At 35.9% G+C, this 20,202-nt stretch overlaps 1 protein-coding gene across 1 annotated transcript in view; it reads left to right on the top strand.

Moving 5' to 3' along the window:
* The window catches only part of LOC100371298 (vacuolar protein sorting-associated protein 54-like), a 76,676-nt gene that overhangs the window by 32,124 nt on the left and 24,350 nt on the right, over nucleotides 1-20,202 (top strand). The window contains exons 12-15 of the mRNA XM_085495673.1: nucleotides 131-230; nucleotides 6,196-6,299; nucleotides 7,304-7,433; nucleotides 7,945-8,076. Coding sequence (XP_085351799.1) covers nucleotides 131-230; nucleotides 6,196-6,299; nucleotides 7,304-7,433; nucleotides 7,945-8,076 — 466 coding nt within the window. The remainder of the gene's footprint in view (nucleotides 1-130; nucleotides 231-6,195; nucleotides 6,300-7,303; nucleotides 7,434-7,944; nucleotides 8,077-20,202) is intronic.

The raw sequence follows: 20,202 nt of genomic DNA, 5'->3' as shown, positions 1-20,202 counted from the left end.
ATGAAATGTGAATGCATGCACAATCATGTATTTAAAGGCTTACTTTAATGCTATGTGTGCATATATCCTGCTTTTCCTACCAGTGTATCGTATTAGGTTTTTGATTATTTGTAATGTTAATTTTTTTCAGTAGTTTGGCAGATCAGATGCGATTATTGAATTTCAATCAGTGGCTGATTTTGTTTTTGCTTGTTTCCGAAAACTTGGTTTTATTGTTAAAGCGAACAAAGGTATTTATCATTCAGACCTACAGAATTTCCTAGTCTGTATTTGTGTTATAGAATTGCCTAGTCTGTTTTTGTGTTATAGATGACCAATAGACCTACATAATTGCCTAGTCTGTATTTGTGTTATAGATGACCAATAGACCTACAGAATTGCCCTGTCTGTATTTGTGTTATAGATGACCAATAGACCTACAGAATTGCCCTGTCTGTATTTGTGTTATAGATGACCAATAGACCTACAGAATTGCCTAGTCTGTATTTGTGTTATAGATGACCAATAGACCTATAGAATTGCCTAGTCTGTATTTGTGTTATAGATGATCAATAGACCTATAGAATTGCCTAGTCTGTATTTGTGTTATAGATGACCAATAGACCTACAGAATTGCCTAGGCTGTATTTGTGTTATAGATGATCAATAGACCAACATAATTGCCTAGTCTGTATTTGTGTTATAGATGATCAATAGACCTATAGAATTGCCTAGTCTGTATTTGTGTTATAGATGACCAATAGACCTACAGAATTGCCTAGGCTGTATTTGTGTTATAGATGATCAATAGACCTATAGAATTGCCTAGTCTGTATTTGTGTTATAGATGACCAATAGACCTACAGAATTGCCTAGGCTGTATTTGTGTTATAGATGATCAATAGACCAACATAATTGCCTAGTCTGTATTTGTGTTATAGATGACCAATAGACCTATAGAATTGCCTAGCCTGTATTTGTGTTATAGATGACCAATAGACCTACAGAATTGCCTAGTCTGTATTTGTGTTATAGATGACAAATAGACCAACAGAATTGCCCTGTCTGTATTTGTATTAAAGATGACCAATAGACCTACAAAATTGCCTAGTCTGTATTTGTGTTATAGATGACCAATTGACCAACAGAGTTGCCTAGTCTGTATTTGTGTTATAGATGACCAATACACCTACAGAATTGCCCTGTCTGTATTTGTGTTATAGATGACCAATAGACCTATAGAATTGCCTCGTCTGTATTTGTGTTATAGATGACCAATAGACCAACATAATTGCCTAGTCTGTATTTCTGTTATAGATGACCAATAGACCTATAGAATTGCCTAGTCTGTATTTGTGTTATAGATGACCAATAGACCTACAGAATTGCTCTGTCTGTATGTGTGTTATAGATGACAAATAGACCTACAAAATTGCCTAGTCTGTATTTGTGTTATAGATGACTAATAGACTTACAGAATTGCCTAGTCTGTATTTGTGTTATAGATGACCGATAGACCTACAGAATTGCCTAGTCTGTATTTGTGTTACAGATGACCAATAGACCTACAGAATTGCCTAGTCTGTATTTGTGTTATAGATGACCAATAGACCTATAGAATTGCCTAGTCTGTATTTGTGTTATAGATGACCAATAGACCTATAGCATTGCCTAGTCTGTATTTGTGTTATAGATGATCAATAGACCTATAGAATTGCCTAGTCTGTATTTGTGTTATAGATGATCAATAAACCAACAGAATTGCCCTGTCTGTATTTGTGTTATAGATGATCAATAGACCAATAGAATTGTCTAGTCTGCATTTGTGTTACAGATGACCAATAGACCTATAGCATTGCCTACTGTATTTGTGTTATAGATGATCAATAGACCAACAGAATTGCCCTGTCTGTATTTGTGTTACAGATGACCAATAGACCTCCAGAATTGCCTAGTCTGTATTTGTGTTATAGATGACCAATAGACCTCCAGAATTGCCTAGTCTGTATTTGTGTTATAGATGACCAATATATCTACAGAATTGCCTAGTCTATATTTGTGTTATAGATGATCAATAGACCAACAGAATTGCCCTGTCTGTATTTGTGTTATAGATGATCAATAGACCAATAGAATTGCCCTGTCTGTATTTCTGTTATTGGTGACCAATAGACCTACAGAATTGCCTAGTCTGTATTTGTGTTACAGATGACCAATAGACCTACAGAATTTCCTAGTCTGTATTTGTGTTATAGATGACCAATAGACCTACAAAATTGCCTAGTCTGTATTTGTGTTATAGATGACCAATAGACCTACAGAATTGCCTAGTCTGTATTTGTGTTATAGATGACCAATAGACCTATAGAATTGCCTAGTCTGTATTTGTGTTATAGATGATCAATAAACCTACAGAATTGCCTAGTCTGTATTTATGTTATAGATGACCAATAGACCTATAGAATTGCCCTGTCTGTATTTGTGTAATAGATGACCAATAGACTTACAGAATTGCCTAGGCTGTATTTGTGTTATAGATGATCAATAGACCAACAGAATTGCCTAGTCTGTATTTGTGTTATAGATGACCAATAGACCTCCAGAATTGCCTAGCCTGTATGTGTGTTATAGATGACCAATAGACCTACAGAATTGCCTCGTCTGTATTTGTGTTACAGATGACCAATAGACCTACAGAATTGCCTAGTCTGTATTTGTGTTATAGATGACCAATAGACCTACAGAATTGCCTCGTCTGTATTTGTGTTACAGATGACCAATAGACCTACAGAATTGCCTAGTCTGTATTTGTGTTATAGATGACCGATAGACCTACAGAATTGCCTAGTCTGTATTTGTGTTACAGATGACCAATAGACCTACAGAATTGCCTAGTCTGTATTTGTGTTATAGATGACCAATAGACCTATAGAATTGCCTAGTCTGTATTTGTGTTATAGATGACCTATAGAATTGCCTAGCCTGTTTTTGTGTTATAGATGACCAATAGACCTACAGAATTGCCTCGTCTGTAATTGTGTTATAGATGACCAATAGACCTACAGAATTGCCTAGTCTGTATTTGTGTTATAGATGACCAATAGACCTACAAAATTGCCTAGTCTGTATTTGTGTTATAGATGACCAATAGACCTACAGAATTGCCTAGTCTGTATTTGTGTTATAGATGACCTATAGAATTGCCTAGCCTGTTTTTGTGTTATAGATGACCAATAGACCTACAGAATTGCCTCGTCTGTAATTGTGTTATAGATGACCAATAGACCTACAGAATTGCCTAGTCTGTATTTGTGTTATAGATGACCAATAGACCTACAGAATTGCCTAGTCTGTATTTATGTTATAGATGACCAATAGACCTACAGAATTGCCTAGTCTGTATTTATGTTATAGTTGACCAATAGACCTACAGAATTGCCTAGTCTGTATTTGTGTTATAGAATTGCCTAGTCTGTATTTGTGTTATAGATGACCAATAGACCTACAGAATTGCCCTGTCTGTATTTGTGTTATAGATGACCAATAGACCTACAGAATTGCCTAGTCTGTATTTGTGTTATAGATGACCAATATATCTACAGAATTGCCTAGTCTGTATTTGTGTTATAGATGACCTATAGAATTGCCTAGTCTGTATTTGTGTTATAGATGACCAATAGACCTACAGAATTGCCCTGTCTGTATTTGTGTTATAAATGACCAATAGACCTATAGAATTGCCTAGTCTGTATTTGTGTTATAGATGACCAATAGACCTATAGAATTGCCTAGTCTGTATTTGTGTTATAGATGACCAATAGACCTACAGAATTGCCTAGTCTGTATTTGTGTTCTGGTAAGACTATTGCATCATATTGGCCCTATGGCAGATCACCTAAATTAGTCCATTAATTGGTTGATAAGCTGGCAAATAAATTAAATACTTACTTTAATATGATTAAAATGATGTTGTGTGAGTGAGTGAAGGATAAGTGTAAGTTAGTAACTAGCCTGTGTGACTGCATTATCTTCTTGAGCAATGCGATGTTTCTAAGGGAATCCGGCAAAATAATTCCTAGCCTAACAGTTGCTGCTAGCTTCTGGTCAAATTTAAGTGAATATATATTTATTATATTATAGTTCAAACAAACCTATACATGTGACGCAATATTCTATAACAGCAGTCATTTTATGCCATAAATTATGATACTAAACTGTGTATATTTTGATTCAGTCAGAAAGGTTATTCTAAAACCAGATAATGTGTATAGACCTACAAGGTCATATGTGGGTTATCATATTCACTAATTTTAGCTATTTGAAAACACTATTTGAGTCCTCCACATATGGGATTATCAGAGATTATTGTTACCGTAGTCCATGTCCGTCTCTCCATTCATTGATGCAGTGTCATATCTTGATATCCTTTTAATAGTATGACTTAGGAGCTTATATTTCAAAGTCTTGTTGTTTTGTTATAATGGATATTTATAATTGTAATTTACATAATATTATACTACAATTATTATACATCTGTCACCGTAATGCCATAAGTTACAGCGTGCCGTGATTTTGCGGTATTTTACGGAGTATCTCATCCTACCATATTAGGAAATTCCAAATATGGAATGATTACGTGTGTAAGCGTTCTCTAATAATAAAAACAAACATGGTTGCCACCAAATTTTGATCGGACTCTACACAAAGAAGTTCGCTGATTCTGTTCTAAACATTTTGAATTTTGGCATTCCCATGGTGTATCCTTGGAAGGAATAGATGTATAATAATAAGGTTATTACTAGAATACCTCAAAGTCTGCCATCAGACAGTAAGCTGCGCATCAACCTCCGCTGCATGTCGTCGATACTCCAGCTGTACTGTCTTCGTGCATACTTTGAGGTATTCTTGTAACAACCTTATAATATTAATTTAAAAAATGAATTCAAAATAATGTGCTGATTTTCAAGGATAAACTGTTTTGAACATAATAAATACTAGGAAATCATTGTTTTTATTAACATTCTCAACTGTGTCTGTAAATGTTGTAAGATTTTGTTTAACCAGTATTACTATTTTGTATCGTGGAAGTAGTGCATAGTACTATTATTAAAGTCCATGCATATTAATAGTCTCATTTGCATATTAGCACAACTGTTGAATGGAATCAAAGTATGAACAGAGATATGAAATACAATGGCAAATTACAAGGGGATTGTAAATTCACATTCAATATATGTTCGTGAGTGACATAGTGATGTGAGTTTGTAATTTCCTTCCACAATAACCAACCCAGCATGCCCCGTGATTTATCACTTTAGGAGAGTCATGATGATTCAATGGTATTTGAAAACAGGATATTGAAAGAAGTTGATTTTGATAAGTGCTGACTGCTTACATCCCTACCCACATCTTTGATAATGTCAGTGACTAGTTAATTAATTAATTTTATGGATTGTCTTAATGATGTACAAAGTATGGGAACATTTATAGCATGAACTTATAATATATTATAATATTCATGCGTCATGAAGTCTCAGTGTTTTACTTAATTAGTGAATGATGCATATTTTATAAGCATTCCAGATAAACAAGGATACAGTGCCCTCTCTGATAATATAGTACCATTACACTTTTTGGGAGGAGGGGTGGTGTCAAGTCCCAATTTGTATTTTCAATCATTATTTTCACACGTTCATGGAATATTAGGTCTAAGCTTATAGTTCTAATATGAATTCATGTGATGTTACTGGAGCTGTAGTGTACCTAAAAAATTAAGTAGTATATCTTGTATTAGTATTTAATGTTCTTGACAGGATTAGAAATCTGAGTAGACTTTTTATTTTTTATTAAATTGTTTAGAGGTTGTTTATGCATTTTATTTGTTAAACTTTTCATTTGAAAAAAAAAATAACCTGTACATGTAGGAGGCAAATACAGCTTAGAAACTTTTCTTAGTTTTACTCAGTACTTTATTCAATTTAAATGGAAAATGTGCCAGGAGTTTTAATATCAATCATTTTATCATATTGTGATCTAAATGGATAATTCCAGTTCATTTTACAATGTAGCCTCCTGTTTCGTGTCATATTACTCTCGATAAAAAATGTACATGTATTGTGTTCAATATTTGAAAAGGATTGTGTCAGGTTGCTATGGTGATTTGTGATTATAAAGATAGCTTGAAGTTATTTTCTAGACATTGTGTTTTGTTTGCAGGCTACATTGTGTGTAATGCGTAGAGTGGTTGATATAGCTGCTGGTAAAAGATATCAAGAGTTGACATTAACAGTTAATGACCCATCTACTGATCATGATGTCTTGTAAGTTGTTATTGGTTGTGCCTGCTTGAAAATATTGTATTTGAACTGAATTGAGTATAAATAAAGAAAATGATCAGAATATTAAAAATCAATTTTGATCTCAGTTAGTTGAAGCTGGTGGTATCTTGGATATAATTTAAAAATGATGACATATAGTTTGCATTTTGCATGTGCTCGATGTCATTTCTCTGATATTTTTGGACACATTTTCTTCAAAGTTGGTAGAAAATATTCATGAAATATTGTAAAATACTTTATTTTCACTTGGAATGTATTTGCACTATTTTCACTGAAGGCCGATTCAGTGAAAATAAAATCCAGTGAATATACTTTTTATCCTGTATCTTATATTCAATTCCCTAAAAATCCCCTGAATGCACAAGCTGTCTTTTCAGTGAAAATAAATTCCATACACAACCCCCAAATACACAAGCTGTCTTTTCAGCGAAAATTAATTCCAGCGAAAATAAATTATTTTACAGTAGATGCAAATGCAAGTCAATACTTATTGTATAATTTGATGCAGTTTGGCCAATTGGTGGTCATTTTGATTTCAAAAACATGTTATTAACTGTTCTTGGACATGCTCTCTATTGTTTTAATAAATTACAATTGTTATACAGATGCTGCATAATAGATGGCTTACTCGTTTATTGTTTCACATATAATTGGAATTTATTTTAATTTAAAAAATTTGAGTCGTTTATTATCATAAATAATTTTCATTGAATTCAAAATGGTGCATAAAAGTTCATGCAATTATTTGGCTAAAAAAAATCTCCAACTCACTGCTGAAACTTTTTCACAAAAATTTAACCTAAAGTTTAGCCATATGAAAAATATTTGTCTGTTTTTTTTTTTTGTTTTTTTTTCAGCAGTGCGTATGTTAAAATGTATAATGAAAGTAAATGAATACTATTGACCTATATCAATAACAAAAGAAAATATATTTTTGAAAAATATTAGTAGTAAATTTTCTGATCACTTTTCTTGTTAATTTGCAGAGAAAATGGAGAGCTATTGATTGATAATATAGAATATGGGAAACTCTGCACAAATCTTCGAGAGTTACTTTGTTTTCTTTGTGACTATGCCAATGATAGATGTGTTAAATTACTCATAGCCAGGAGTAAAGTAAGTCTATATATCTGTAATATTGAAACGTGATTCTGACTCAATTGAGTATTGCATGTCATCTTTAATGTGACATCCAATCATTTAGGTTTTAAATTGCCTGTTCTGACATGAATACATGTAGCTAAACCGGGATGAAACAAAATACACACACAGCTCAACTAGACACAGAGATGCATCCCATGTGGAATTGCACCTTTGCCAGGGTAATACACGTGATGTCTCTTGAATTATTCCTATCAAGGGTGATGTCTTTTGAATTACCCCTTATACAGGGTGATGTCTCTTAGAGTCTCTTTAATTACCCCTCATCCAGGGTGATGTCTCTTAGAGTCTCTTGAATTACCCCTCATCCAGGGTGATGTCTCTTGAATTACCCCTTATCAAGGGTGATGTCGCTTGAATTTCCTGTTACTTAGTGAAATGCCTCCTAAAGTACAACTCACCCAGGATAATGCCTCTGGCGTTACACCATACCCAGGGTAATGAGTCTTGATTTTCTTTCTAATAGGATGGATTTCTGGAAAAGCTGAGTTCAGCTGAGTTTGTCAATTTATCTCGTGCCATTGAATCTTTTGTGAATGATTGTGAGAGTTTATGTGGGAGGCGCAGCACATCACTGCGTGGAAGTCTACAGAATCAGGTAAGATTAGATGCTCAAGGAAACATAGCATAAATAGTGGATAATATGAATTCATTGAAAGTTTTATATCAAAGGGTACTATGTGTACTTATATTCGGATAGTAAAATAACAGATCTTACAAAGTCATTGTTTTCCATAATGATCTCGTGCTATTAGCTATTGAGCATGTAGCTGTGTCATTTATGTGCAAAGCTAGACTGTTGACAGTCCTCGGGCCTAATGTAATTTCAACAAAATGAGCGAGAGTTATTGGAAAGGTTGCAGGCAATTTCAAATAAGAGAATGGCAACTGAAAGTGGGGGATCCCTGCTTTTGAAACGATTTTTTTTTACAAGACGAATGTCAACACGGCACGCAGACGAACACATCTCTCCCCTCTGTGTAGTTTGCGATAGTGACTCGCTGGTATTCCTTGCAAGAAATATCATGGTAGTTTAAATGTTCCAACACTATTATAATGTGCTGTGGAAAGTGTCGTGATTGCGTATAGTACAGTAAAAAAAAACTTCGCATAAGTCGTGGGAAATCCTAGTAGCCAGGGACCCCTGACCCTTTTCACGATTGGCCACGATAAAATGATAGACCTATGCATGACTATTCATTTGCATATGAAAGTACCCGGATCTGGCAAAAAATCTTACCAGTGAATTGCAGCACCGGACTGTCGGCCTTGCCTAACGGCACTCTATACTTCCTGTCTCGGCGTTAACAATTTATTCACGCTTAAGTATTATGTTTATATACAATATTTATTAATAATAACAGATTAATATTCTAGTGCAAAGCCCAAATGTAAGCAATATATATGTGTGTGGCAATATTTGTGTAGCTTGTCATTGATGTATTTTAAATTATTGAATTTTATTTGATTTGAATCACCACTTTCTTTTAAATATACTTTTGATAAATATTGGGAAAATAAACATTTATCTGCCCCCCCCCAAGTCTATCAATGGGTTTTGAAGAATGATATACATCACACTGAATTGTTATTTAAGTTTAAAGTTTAAGTTTAAAGTCATTGAAGATAATCGAGCAGAGCTCATGGGTTTGCTGGACCTGGTGTCGTCTGCCAGTTGTCCGTCAACTTTTTTAAAAGCGGCTACTTCTCCCAAACCATAAGCTAGATCACTTTGCTACTTATAGCACAGCTACCTGGGGTGGTCCTCTGTCAGATTTGTTCATTTCATAACATCACATCCAAATCTCTGTTTTTAGGGAATATTTTTGTCAAAAATGATTTTTTCATCAACTGCTTGTCAGATTGCATTGAAATTTGGCATGAATGTTCTTGACATGGACTAGACTCTGACTTACTCATTTCATGAGACCATATGCAAGTGTCTATTTTTAGTAAATATTTTTTTTTGCATATTTTTGACTTCTTCTCCAAAACTGCCTGCAAGATCTTTTGCTTTGAGATTCAAAATGTAGACACATTGATGGGTCCTTTTTCAATTTTTTTCATTTGGTGAAGATATCTCTATTTTTGTGAATGTTATGATTTTTTTTTTCATTTTTCAACTTTCCTATTCGTTATATATGGGCTATGTATAATACATGGGCTGTAATAGACAAGTATATTGTTGAATTCTGAACTACCAGCGCCAAAATGTTGAATTTAAGGTCAAGGTCATTTCAATGTGTGTATGTTTTGCTGCGATTAGACAACTATAACAGTTGGAAGGAAGTCTTTTTACAGTACACATTGTGTTGGGTACTGAACTACCTGAGTCATTGTTTTCCATGGTATTTTTCAATACACATTGTGTTGGGTACTGAACTACCTGAGTCATTGTTTTCCATGGTATTTTACAGTACACATTGTGTTGGGCACTGAACTACCTGAGTCATTGTTTTCCATGGTATTTTTCAATACACATTGTGTTGGGTACTGAACTACCTGAGTCATTGTTTTCCATGGTATTTTACAGTACACATTGTGTTGGGTACTGAACTACCTGAGTCATTGTTTTCCATGGTATTTTTCAGTACACATTGTGTTGGGTACTGAATTACCTGAGTCATTGTTTTCCATGGTATTTTTCAGTACACATTGTGTTGGGTACTGAACTACCTGGGCCATTGTTTTCCATGGTATTTTTCAGTACACATTGTGTTGGGTACTGAACTACCTGAGTCATTGTTTTCCATGGTATTTTTCAGTACATATTGTGTTGGGTACCGAACTACCTGGGCCAATGTTTTCCATGGTATTTTTCAGTACACATTGTGTTGGGTACTGAACTACCTGGGCCATTGTTTTCCATGGTATTTTTCAGTACACATTGTGTTGGGTACTGAACTACCTGAGTCATTGTTTTCCATGGTATTTTTCAGTACACATTGTGTTGGGTACCGAACTACCTGGGCCAATGTTTTCCATGGTATTTTTCAGTACACATTGTGTTGGGTACCAAACTACCTGGGCCAATGTTTTCCATAGTATTTTTCAGTACACATTGTGTTGGATACTAAACTACCTGGGCCAATGTTTTCCATGGTATTTTTCAGTACACATTGTGTTGGGTACTGAACTACCTGGGCCAATGTTTTCCATGGTATTTTTCAGTACACATTGTGTTGGGTTCTGAACTACCTGGGTCAATGTTTTCCATGGTATTTTTCAGTACACATTGTGTTGGGTACTGAACTACCTGGGCCAATGTTTTCCATGGTATTTTTCAGTACACATTGTGTTGGGTACCAAACTACCTGGGCCAATGTTTTCCATAGTATTTTTCAGTACACATTGTGTTGGATACTAAACTACCTGGGCCAATGTTTTCCATGGTATTTTTCAGTACACATTGTGTTGGGTACTGAACTACCTGAGTCATTGTTTTCCATGGTATTTTACAGTACACATTGTGTTGGGTACTGAACTACCTGAGTCATTGTTTTCCATGGTATTTTACAGTACACATTGTGTTGGGTACTGAACTACCTGAGTCATTGTTTTCCATGGTATTTTACAGTACACATTGTGTTGGGTACTGAACTACCTGAGTCATTGTTTTCCATGCTATTTTTTCAGTACACATTGTGTTGGGTACTGAACTACCTGGGCCATTTTTTTCCATGGTATTTTTCCGTACACATTGTGTTGGGTACTGAACTACCTGAGTCATTGTTTTCCATGGTATTTTACATTACACATTGTGTTGGGCACTGAACTCCCTGAGTCATTGTTTTCCATGGTATTTTACAGTACACATTGTGTTGGGTACCGAACTACCTGGGCCATTTTTTTCCATGGTATTTTTCAGTACACATTGTGTTGGGTACTGAACTACCTGAGTCATTGTTTTCCATGGTATTTTACAGTGCACATTGTGTTTGGCACTGAACTACCTGGGCCATTGTTTTCCATGGTATTTTTCAGTACACATTGTGTTGGGTACTGAACTACCTGAGTCATTGTTTTCCATGGTATTTTTCAGTACACATTGTGTTGGATACCGAACTACCTGGGCCAATGTTTTCCATGGTATTTTTCAGTACACATTGTGTTGGGTACCGAACTACCTGGGCCAATGTTTTCCATAGTATTTTTCAGTACACATTGTGTTAGGTACTGAACTACCTGGGCCAATGTTTTCCATGGTATTTTTCAGTACACATTGTGTTGGGTACTGAACTACCTGGGCCAATGTTTTCCATGGTATTTTTCAGTACACATTGTGTTGGGTACTGAATTACCTGGGCCAATGTTTTTTAAAAATGTTTAAAGTGCCTGTGAAATGGCTGCTATTTTCACGCCTAAAATGATCAATTGATACATAAATATTATTAATTTTTATGTTTCTAAGCATGAATTATTTTTTTTTAAGTGAAAAAATGTGTTTTAAACCCAGTCTATGGCAACTTTATTTTTGTATATTTTAAAACGAGACTCCTCATTAGCTTCTCATTTGCATACAGAAATTCCCCTTGTGACGTCAGAAGGGGAAGTCGCATGGCAGCTTGCATTGCCGATACGTGTAAATAAGGCAAATTTCTTGTGCAGTTTTCTCGTCTTTGACTATATTGTCACTTATGTACTTGTTCGTCCAGGAAGAATGGACCATAATGAACACATAGTATCAATTTTTGATGCACGGGGTTGAGTTAGATGCGAAATATGTCCGTTCTGGTGTAGCTGGTCACCGTGATCGTCACCGGCGCACGTTTGTACACTGTTGTTGGACAAAATAGAATTTGACGTCGGAATTATGTTATTTAGCAGGTTACTAGGCATGTCACTACACTGTTTTATTTCATCGATCGTCTGAGTAAAACTTTCAAATTAAAATAAAAGAGAACATATTTTGACATTCTAAACATTAGACTATAGTGATCACTATAAAATAATTAAAAAAACGACAAATCACAGTTACTAAATAAATGACAGCCGCGTGGAAATAAATTGACATTTTGTTGAAATAGGTGAACGCGTCGGGTCACGGCGAGAGCAAGTGCGTTAAAAGCGGCGTTTAATTGGATAACAAAAATAATCGAGTTCGACACACATACAGATAAATTCAGAGTGGATTCGAGTTAGCTTGATCCATGGCGTGATTGTCATAATTATAACATCGTATTAAAACTTTATTTGGTGGAAAGACATTGACCAAGCCCGGATTCTTATTTCATAAATTATTACGCAGATCAAGCTGCAAGCATGGAGGTAAAAAAGAACAGGTGTGAATTTGACATTCAACACCAATTACCAAACAATTCAGAAACTTTTAGCCTTCGAAAATGAAAACAGTTAGCAGTGTGTAAGGGCTGTGTAATTTCCTGTTTGTCCGACGCTTCGTTTTCGTGTCACTGTCAAAATTATTGCTACCTTTTACTTAACAGGGACTAAATGGTCTCTATAAAACGAGCAGGATCGCAAAAAAGTCAACTCATTTGAAACACTTGCCGGATGTCTCTCTCTCTCTCTTCTGAAATCCGCCTTGGTGATCATGGGCTGGTCCGGAATCTATTTCTTTCAAAAGTGTTGCGCCAGGTTTACGTTGTCGGCGTTTCTCTTTAAACCTAGTCGTTTTTTTTATGGACGAGGACAGTTGAATCATGGAACGATATAGTTCCATGGTTGAATCATGGAGGTATGGTTGAATGAATCTAAGGTTAAGTGATGTCGCACCTTCGGGTCGATTAGAAACGTGTGAATAGATACACTATGGCTATACGTTTCACTGCAACTGCCCACAACACCACATCTAAAAACTCTCTCTCAAAAAAAAATAAAATAAAATAGACAAAAAAAAAAGAGAAAAAACGCCGACCGAAAAATGTATATCGTTTAAAAGTATGTATACTGAATGATCAGTGTTATTACGGCTCAGGTGTATGACTTCCTCTCACATTTTGTCATTTGGTGGCGCACTTTCGGCGAGAGTCGGAAATCCGGAAACAGTCGACCGTTTCACGATAGGTGGGCGTGGCTACAACATGAGAAATATTCCAAATTTACTTGGATACGAGTAATCATTTTCAACAAAAAAATCAATAACTACCCTTTTCAGTGGGACACAGATCTAAAATGGGAAACGTGAGGGTGGGCATTGCACAGGCACTTTAAGGGAAAAGTCAAGGCTAACAACATAATACAGATAAAAGAGCTTGGCAAATGTAAGAACATGCTGTTTGCAGTTTTTTATATCACTTTTCATTCTCTAGATATTCAACTCTTCATCAATTTATGTAGTCCGCCTTCTTGATTCTTCAGCAAAGGATTATGGGTAAAGTATGACATCATAGAATCTGTTGATTTCATCTATAACTTCAAAAGTTGAACTTCAAATTGGCTGAAAGTTTAGAACATGGTTGCATACATGTACTGGTGCCAAACATGCTTATAAATTAATGGAATGTTTTAATGGAAACAGACTGAAAATATTTTTGGCAATATCTTCACTTTATGTGTATTTGTAACATTCTAATTTCCATTACTATAATTAGTCCCTGTTCTGACAAAGTCTGAAAACGGGGACTTATAATTCAGTCTTCGTCCGTCCGTTTGTGCGTCCGTGTGTCCATGCGTGCGTGCGTCTGGAGTCATATTCCAGAATCCGTAGGACCGATTCCGTTTATTCTTTGCATGTGCTTAGTACTTCATGTGGGACATATACACATGCAGTGGTTTAGCGATTCGATTCAAAATGGCTGACTGGCAGCCATCTTATTTTTTGAAAATGTTGTATTTTGGACATGCTTTGTCAGTTTTTATTCAAATTTGGTACATAGATTATACATGTAAGAATACATGTCCTCCAACCGTTCATGCATCTGTCTGTGCGTTCGTCTGTCTGGAGTCATATTTCAGAATCCTTTCGCCCTGATTCTGTTCATTCTTGGCATGTGCCTAGTACTTTATGTGGGACATATGTACATGCAGTGGTTTAGCGATTCTATTCAAAATGGCGGACTGGCAGCCATCTTGTTTTTTGAAAATGTTTTATTTTGCATATGCTTTGTCAGTTTTCATTCAAATTTGGTACATAGATTATACATGTTAGACTACATGTCCTCCGACCGTCCGTGCATCTGTCTGTCTGTCTGCATCCATCTGTTCGGAGTCATATTTCAGAATCCTTTCGCCCAATTCTGTTCATTATTTGCATGTGCTTAGTACTTTATGTGGGACATATGTACATGCAGTGGTTTTGTGATTTGATTCAAAATGGCCGACTGGCAGCCATCTTGTTTTTTGAAAATGTTGTATTTCGGACATGCTTTGTCAGTTTTCATTCAAACTTGGTACATAGATTATACATGTTAGGATACATGTCTATGACAATTTCTTTCGCAATTGGATCAAAAATGGCTGACTATCAGGTATCTTGTTTTTTTTTTTTTCAATGTGGTATCTTGGACATGCTTTGTCAGTTTTCATTCAAATTTGGGATATACTTTATACATGTTAGGATACATGTCCATGAAAATTTGTTTCAAAATCGAATCAAAGATGGCCGATTGACAGCCATCTGACTTTTTGGCCTTACTACTATATTTCCAAGATTTATGTACCATTTTCATTTGTATTTTGCACATACATCATACATCATACATGTTACTTTGTTTCATAATCAGATCAAAGATGGCCAAATAATGTCAGTTTTTATTTTTGGCCATATTACTATATCATGTATCAATGTCATTGACATTTAGTATGTCATAAATGGATATACATGTACAGGTAAATTCAATTTACAATTTGATCAAATATGGCCGACTGGTGGCCATCTTGTTAGTTTAAAATGTGATAACTTGGAGATGCTTTCACTTGTGATCTATGTTTTTCTTTGCTATGTCTTAAACCAGAGGAGTCGTCACGCAATATGTGTTCAAATTTGATGTAAATAAACATTCTGTTGTGGACGCCACTTAGGACTCAAGTTTCAAGGACACGCTTTTGACAACCCCTCCACTTTAATATGACGAGCACAAAGAGAACTTTCAAAAATTTTACGGGGACTGTGTCATTTTCAATGACTTGTTATTTGAGTAATATGCACAATGAAAATTTGAATTAATTTGCATCAGTATTTCTCATGTTATAGATGAAATCATTTTCTCAATTTCTGACAGCAGATTCTATAATGTCATACTCTACCCATAATCCTTTGCTTGAAAATCAAGATGGCTGCATGACTACATAATACTGATGAAAAAAGTTGAATATCTAGAGAGTGAAAAGTGATATAAAAAACTGTAAATTGCATTCTCCTACATTTATGGAGCTTTTCTTGAGGGGTCATTATGTTGTTTGCCTTGACTTTTCCTTTAATTTCTGGTCAAGGTCATTTTAATGTTTATATATTTTTTAATTTTTTTTATTAGATGCATAAAATCCTTAGGAAAGGATAAAAAGGGTCTTACAGAAAGAAATTAAAAAAAACAAACTACAATCTAAAAAAGAAAACGAAAAATAAAAACTTTTCTAAAAAAATAATGTTATGTTGAAGTTTAGGTCAAGGTACAGTATTTTGAGTTTAAAAAATCTTGTCCTGACTGGCAATATCAAAATCTTGTCCTGACTGGCAATATCAAAATCTTGTCCTGACTGGCAATATCAAAATCTTGTCCTGACTGGCAATATCAAAATCTTGTTCTGACTGGCAATATCAAAATCTTGTCCTGACTGGCAATATCAAAATCTTGTCCTGACTGGCAATATCAAAATCTTGTCCTGACTGGCAATATCAAAATCTTGTCCTGACTGGCAATATCAAAATCTTGTCCTGACTGGCAATATCAAAATCTTGTCCTGACTGGCAATATCAAAATCTTGTCCTGACTGGCAATATCAAAATCTTGTCCTGACTGGCAATATCAAAATCTTGTTCTGACTGGCAATATCAAAATCTTGTCCTGACTGGCAATATCAAAATCTTGTCCTGACTGGCAATATCAAAATCTTGTCCTGACTGGCAATATCAAAATCTTGTCCTGACTGGCAATATCAAAATCTTGTTCTGACTGGCAATATCAAAATCTTGTCCTGACTGGCAATATCAAAATCTTGTCCTGACTGGCAATATCAAAATCTTGTTCTGACTGGCAATATCAAAATCTTGTCCTGACTGGCAATATCAAAATCTTGTCCTGACTGGCAATATCAAAATCTTGTCCTGACTGGCAATATCAAAATCTTGTCCTGACTGGCAATATCAAAATCTTGTTCTGACTGGCAATATCAAAATCTTGTCCTGACTGGCAATATCAAAATCTTGTTCTGACTGGCAATATCAAAATCTTGTCCTGACTGGCAATATCAAAATCTTGTCCTGACTGGCAATATCAAAATCTTGTCCTGACTGGCAATATCAAAATCTTGTCCTGACTGGCAATATCAAAATCTTGTCCTGACTGGCAATATCAAAATCTTGTCCTAACTGGCAATATCAAAATCTTGTTCTGACTGGTGATATCAAAATCTTGTCCTGACTGGCAATATCAAAATCTTGTCCTGACTGGCAATATCAAAATCTTGTTCTGACTGGCAATATCAAAATCTTGTCCTGACTGGCAATATCAAAATCTTGTCCTGACTGGCAATATCAAAATCTTGTTCTGACTGGCAATATCAAAATCTTGTCCTGACTGGCAATATCAAAATCTTGTTCTGACTGGCAATATCAAAATCTTGTTCTGACTGGCAATATCATACTCCGCCATCTCCATGTTTTCAAAAATGGTAATAATACAATGACCAGTTTCTTTTATGGTGCCAAAATGTATCAACATCACTCCAGTTAACAATTACAGCAGAGCTTTTGCGACACCAAAGGTCACTTGTTTTGGAATATTTGGAAAATGCAAAAGGTTTCCTCTAAAGTTTTCATCATAATTGATTGTTGCTTTCAATTCAATGGGAAGAGTTGTTAGTAGGCAGAATGTAATTTTCTTTTGTCAAGACCCGTAAAATCTTCAAATTAAAAACACTAAAAAACAATTACTGGGAATGTGTGGGAAGATACTCTCTGATTGGGAATTATAAGTCTGCTATAAGCAAAATTAGAAATTGTGAGGAAACACTAAAACTGCAACAAATACACCTAATAAGACTATGTAAAAATGATGTACAATGAAATATGTAAGCATTTATTGCTTACAGCACATGTGATTACGTCAATGAGATCATTGTTGTAATATGTGTGTGGCTGTGGGAATTCGGTTCGAATAAATCGCCACGTTTATTAGATCTCCATACAATAGACTCAAGTGATCGAGAGCAGGAATCATGGGTAATACTTGCATAATTAGCATGTTTGAGGTCGATTCCATTACTCATAGGGGGTAACTCTTAATATACGAACACATGTTGACCTGTGCCCGACATACTGCCCAGCAAAAAATGCGAAGCAGACATGAAACATTGGGTTTGTTATTATATCATAGAATGAAGACAGATGTTTGAGGCACAATACTACATTCAACTGACTAACACAGTAATCATACACTAAGCTAAAGATTGCCCTGAAAAATTTACATTTGAGTGTAAATACTACTAGAGTACTTATGGTTTCTATAGTTCATCTGCAAAGTTCTGAAATGAAACAATAATATGCAGTAGACCAGCTGATTGCTAGCCTGAACAAGTTTGTTTCAATGGTGAAGTCTTATCAGGGTATCCATGGATACCGGATGTGATTGACACTGCTTGACCTAAAGGTCACGAATGTTATTGTTACAACACCTGTCAACTCTAGGATTTCTTCATAGAACAAATTTGAAACAACATTGTAAGAGTTAATAATTGTTATGAAAGATTACTTTGTATCAAAGTTTGGGTAATATTCTAACAGTTCTGAAACATATTGAGTTCGTTTGCTTACACAAGATTTGATTCATACTGCCGGTAAATCCTTTGTTCAGCAATTTCCGCAGATCGTCTCTTGGATCGTCTTCTTTGCGTTGAATAATCAGTTTGCGTTGTGTATTGAGTTTCATCCACGTCGCTCGCAGTTGGTTGTGAATCAACGTCGATCGGCGTAGAATCTTCCGTTGACGGTGATTCTGAATTGGGGCGTGAAACCAACTCAGTTTCGGATGAAAGTTCAAGTGGATACAAACGAGAGATGTCGCCGTTAGTTTTATCGTGTTTGGTTCTGATTTCCACCACTCGCACTATTCCATCAGAACCCGGAAGTAACTTGGTGACGCGTGCTAAGCTCCAAAACACACGTTTCTTGATATTGTCGCAAACTAAGACTATATCCACGACTTTCACCGTGTTTCCCTTGACCCCACGGTGCTGATTGATGTGTCTCTCGCGTAATGATGTGATGTACTCGCTGGTCCACCGTTGCCAAAATGTGTTTTGTAGCGTGATCATGTATTGATAGCGACGGTTTGCAGTGTTGTGATTTTAGATGATGCTGGTGTCCGAGTCGTTCTGTTGAATTCTCGGGAGACAGTGTATTTCACGTCCATTTATCAATTGCGAGGGAGTCAGTGAGTTCAAATCCGAAATATCTGACGCAACATGAGTCAGAGGACGTGCATTAATTGCGCACTCAATTTCTGTGATAATTGTCACTAATTCAGTATATGACACACAAGCTCTGCCCAGTATTTTCTTGAGGGAAGTTTTTGTGATCGATATCATGCGTTCGAATAGCCCTCCACACCACGGACTGCGTTTCAGTGTGAAGCGCCAAGTGATACGATTCTCAGAAAGGTACTGTAATACCATGGGATCAGTGCTGATTTTCCGAAGTTCGTTCGTGGCGGAGACAAATGTCGATGCATTGTCTGACACGATGAGAGTGGGCGTTGATCTACGTGCCGCGAATCGACGCAAGGCTTGAAGAAATGACTCTGTAGAAAGATCTCTGACCAGTTCTAAATGGACAGCCCCTGACACCGTGCAGGTAAACAAACAAGTGTACACCTTTACTATTGACTGTGTAATGGTGTCTTTGACAAGCAAATGTCCAGTGTAGTCAATCCCAATCGTAGAGAACGGCATGCTGAAGTCGGACGTGTGCGTCGCGAATAACTAAAGTAGTATATTGATGTTTACCGGGTAGGAGTAGTGGATGTATCGTGTTTATTGGTAAATTCGCGTTTTGTATGCGACCACCGGCTCTGATCAGTTGATTGTCATCCACAAATAACTTGAGTTGTTTACTGAGAGCGCCGAGATGCGAGTTATTTTTGACAAGACTGTCAATGAGTTCCACGTAATATTGACTTTGAATGGTTTTAATCCACAGTTGTTCGGCTTTTATCATCTCGTTGGCGTCAGGCATTGATTTTTGGGCGCTGTTCTCTTTATCAGAGACGATTGGCGCGTTCAAGTTGAGTCGAGTTTTAAGAACTTTGATAAATTTCAAAACATAAGCTGTTACACGCAATAAATGTGACAAATTGCGATAAGAGTCAATATGAAATACTGCGTCGGCGTTGAAACTTGCTACTTCGGGTATCACTTTGGGTTCGGCAGAGTTAACTTTGAAATGTTCGCTCATTGTGGGCGACTCGAAGTGAACGGTGATTTCATCTTGATCAAAATTGGGTGAAGTTGTAGCTGCGTGTAGTACATTTGATTCAGATGAGGTGATATAGTATTATGTTTCACATGGCGATTAGATTTCTGTTTAGCGGGTTCAAATAAATCGCATATT

The sequence above is a fragment of the Saccoglossus kowalevskii genome, chromosome 2 (assembly GCF_978046115.1).
Source record: "Saccoglossus kowalevskii chromosome 2, keSacKowa6.1, whole genome shotgun sequence".
Classification (NCBI taxonomy): domain Eukaryota; kingdom Metazoa; phylum Hemichordata; class Enteropneusta; family Harrimaniidae; genus Saccoglossus; species Saccoglossus kowalevskii.
This window is presented reverse-complemented; position numbering and strand designations above follow the sequence as displayed.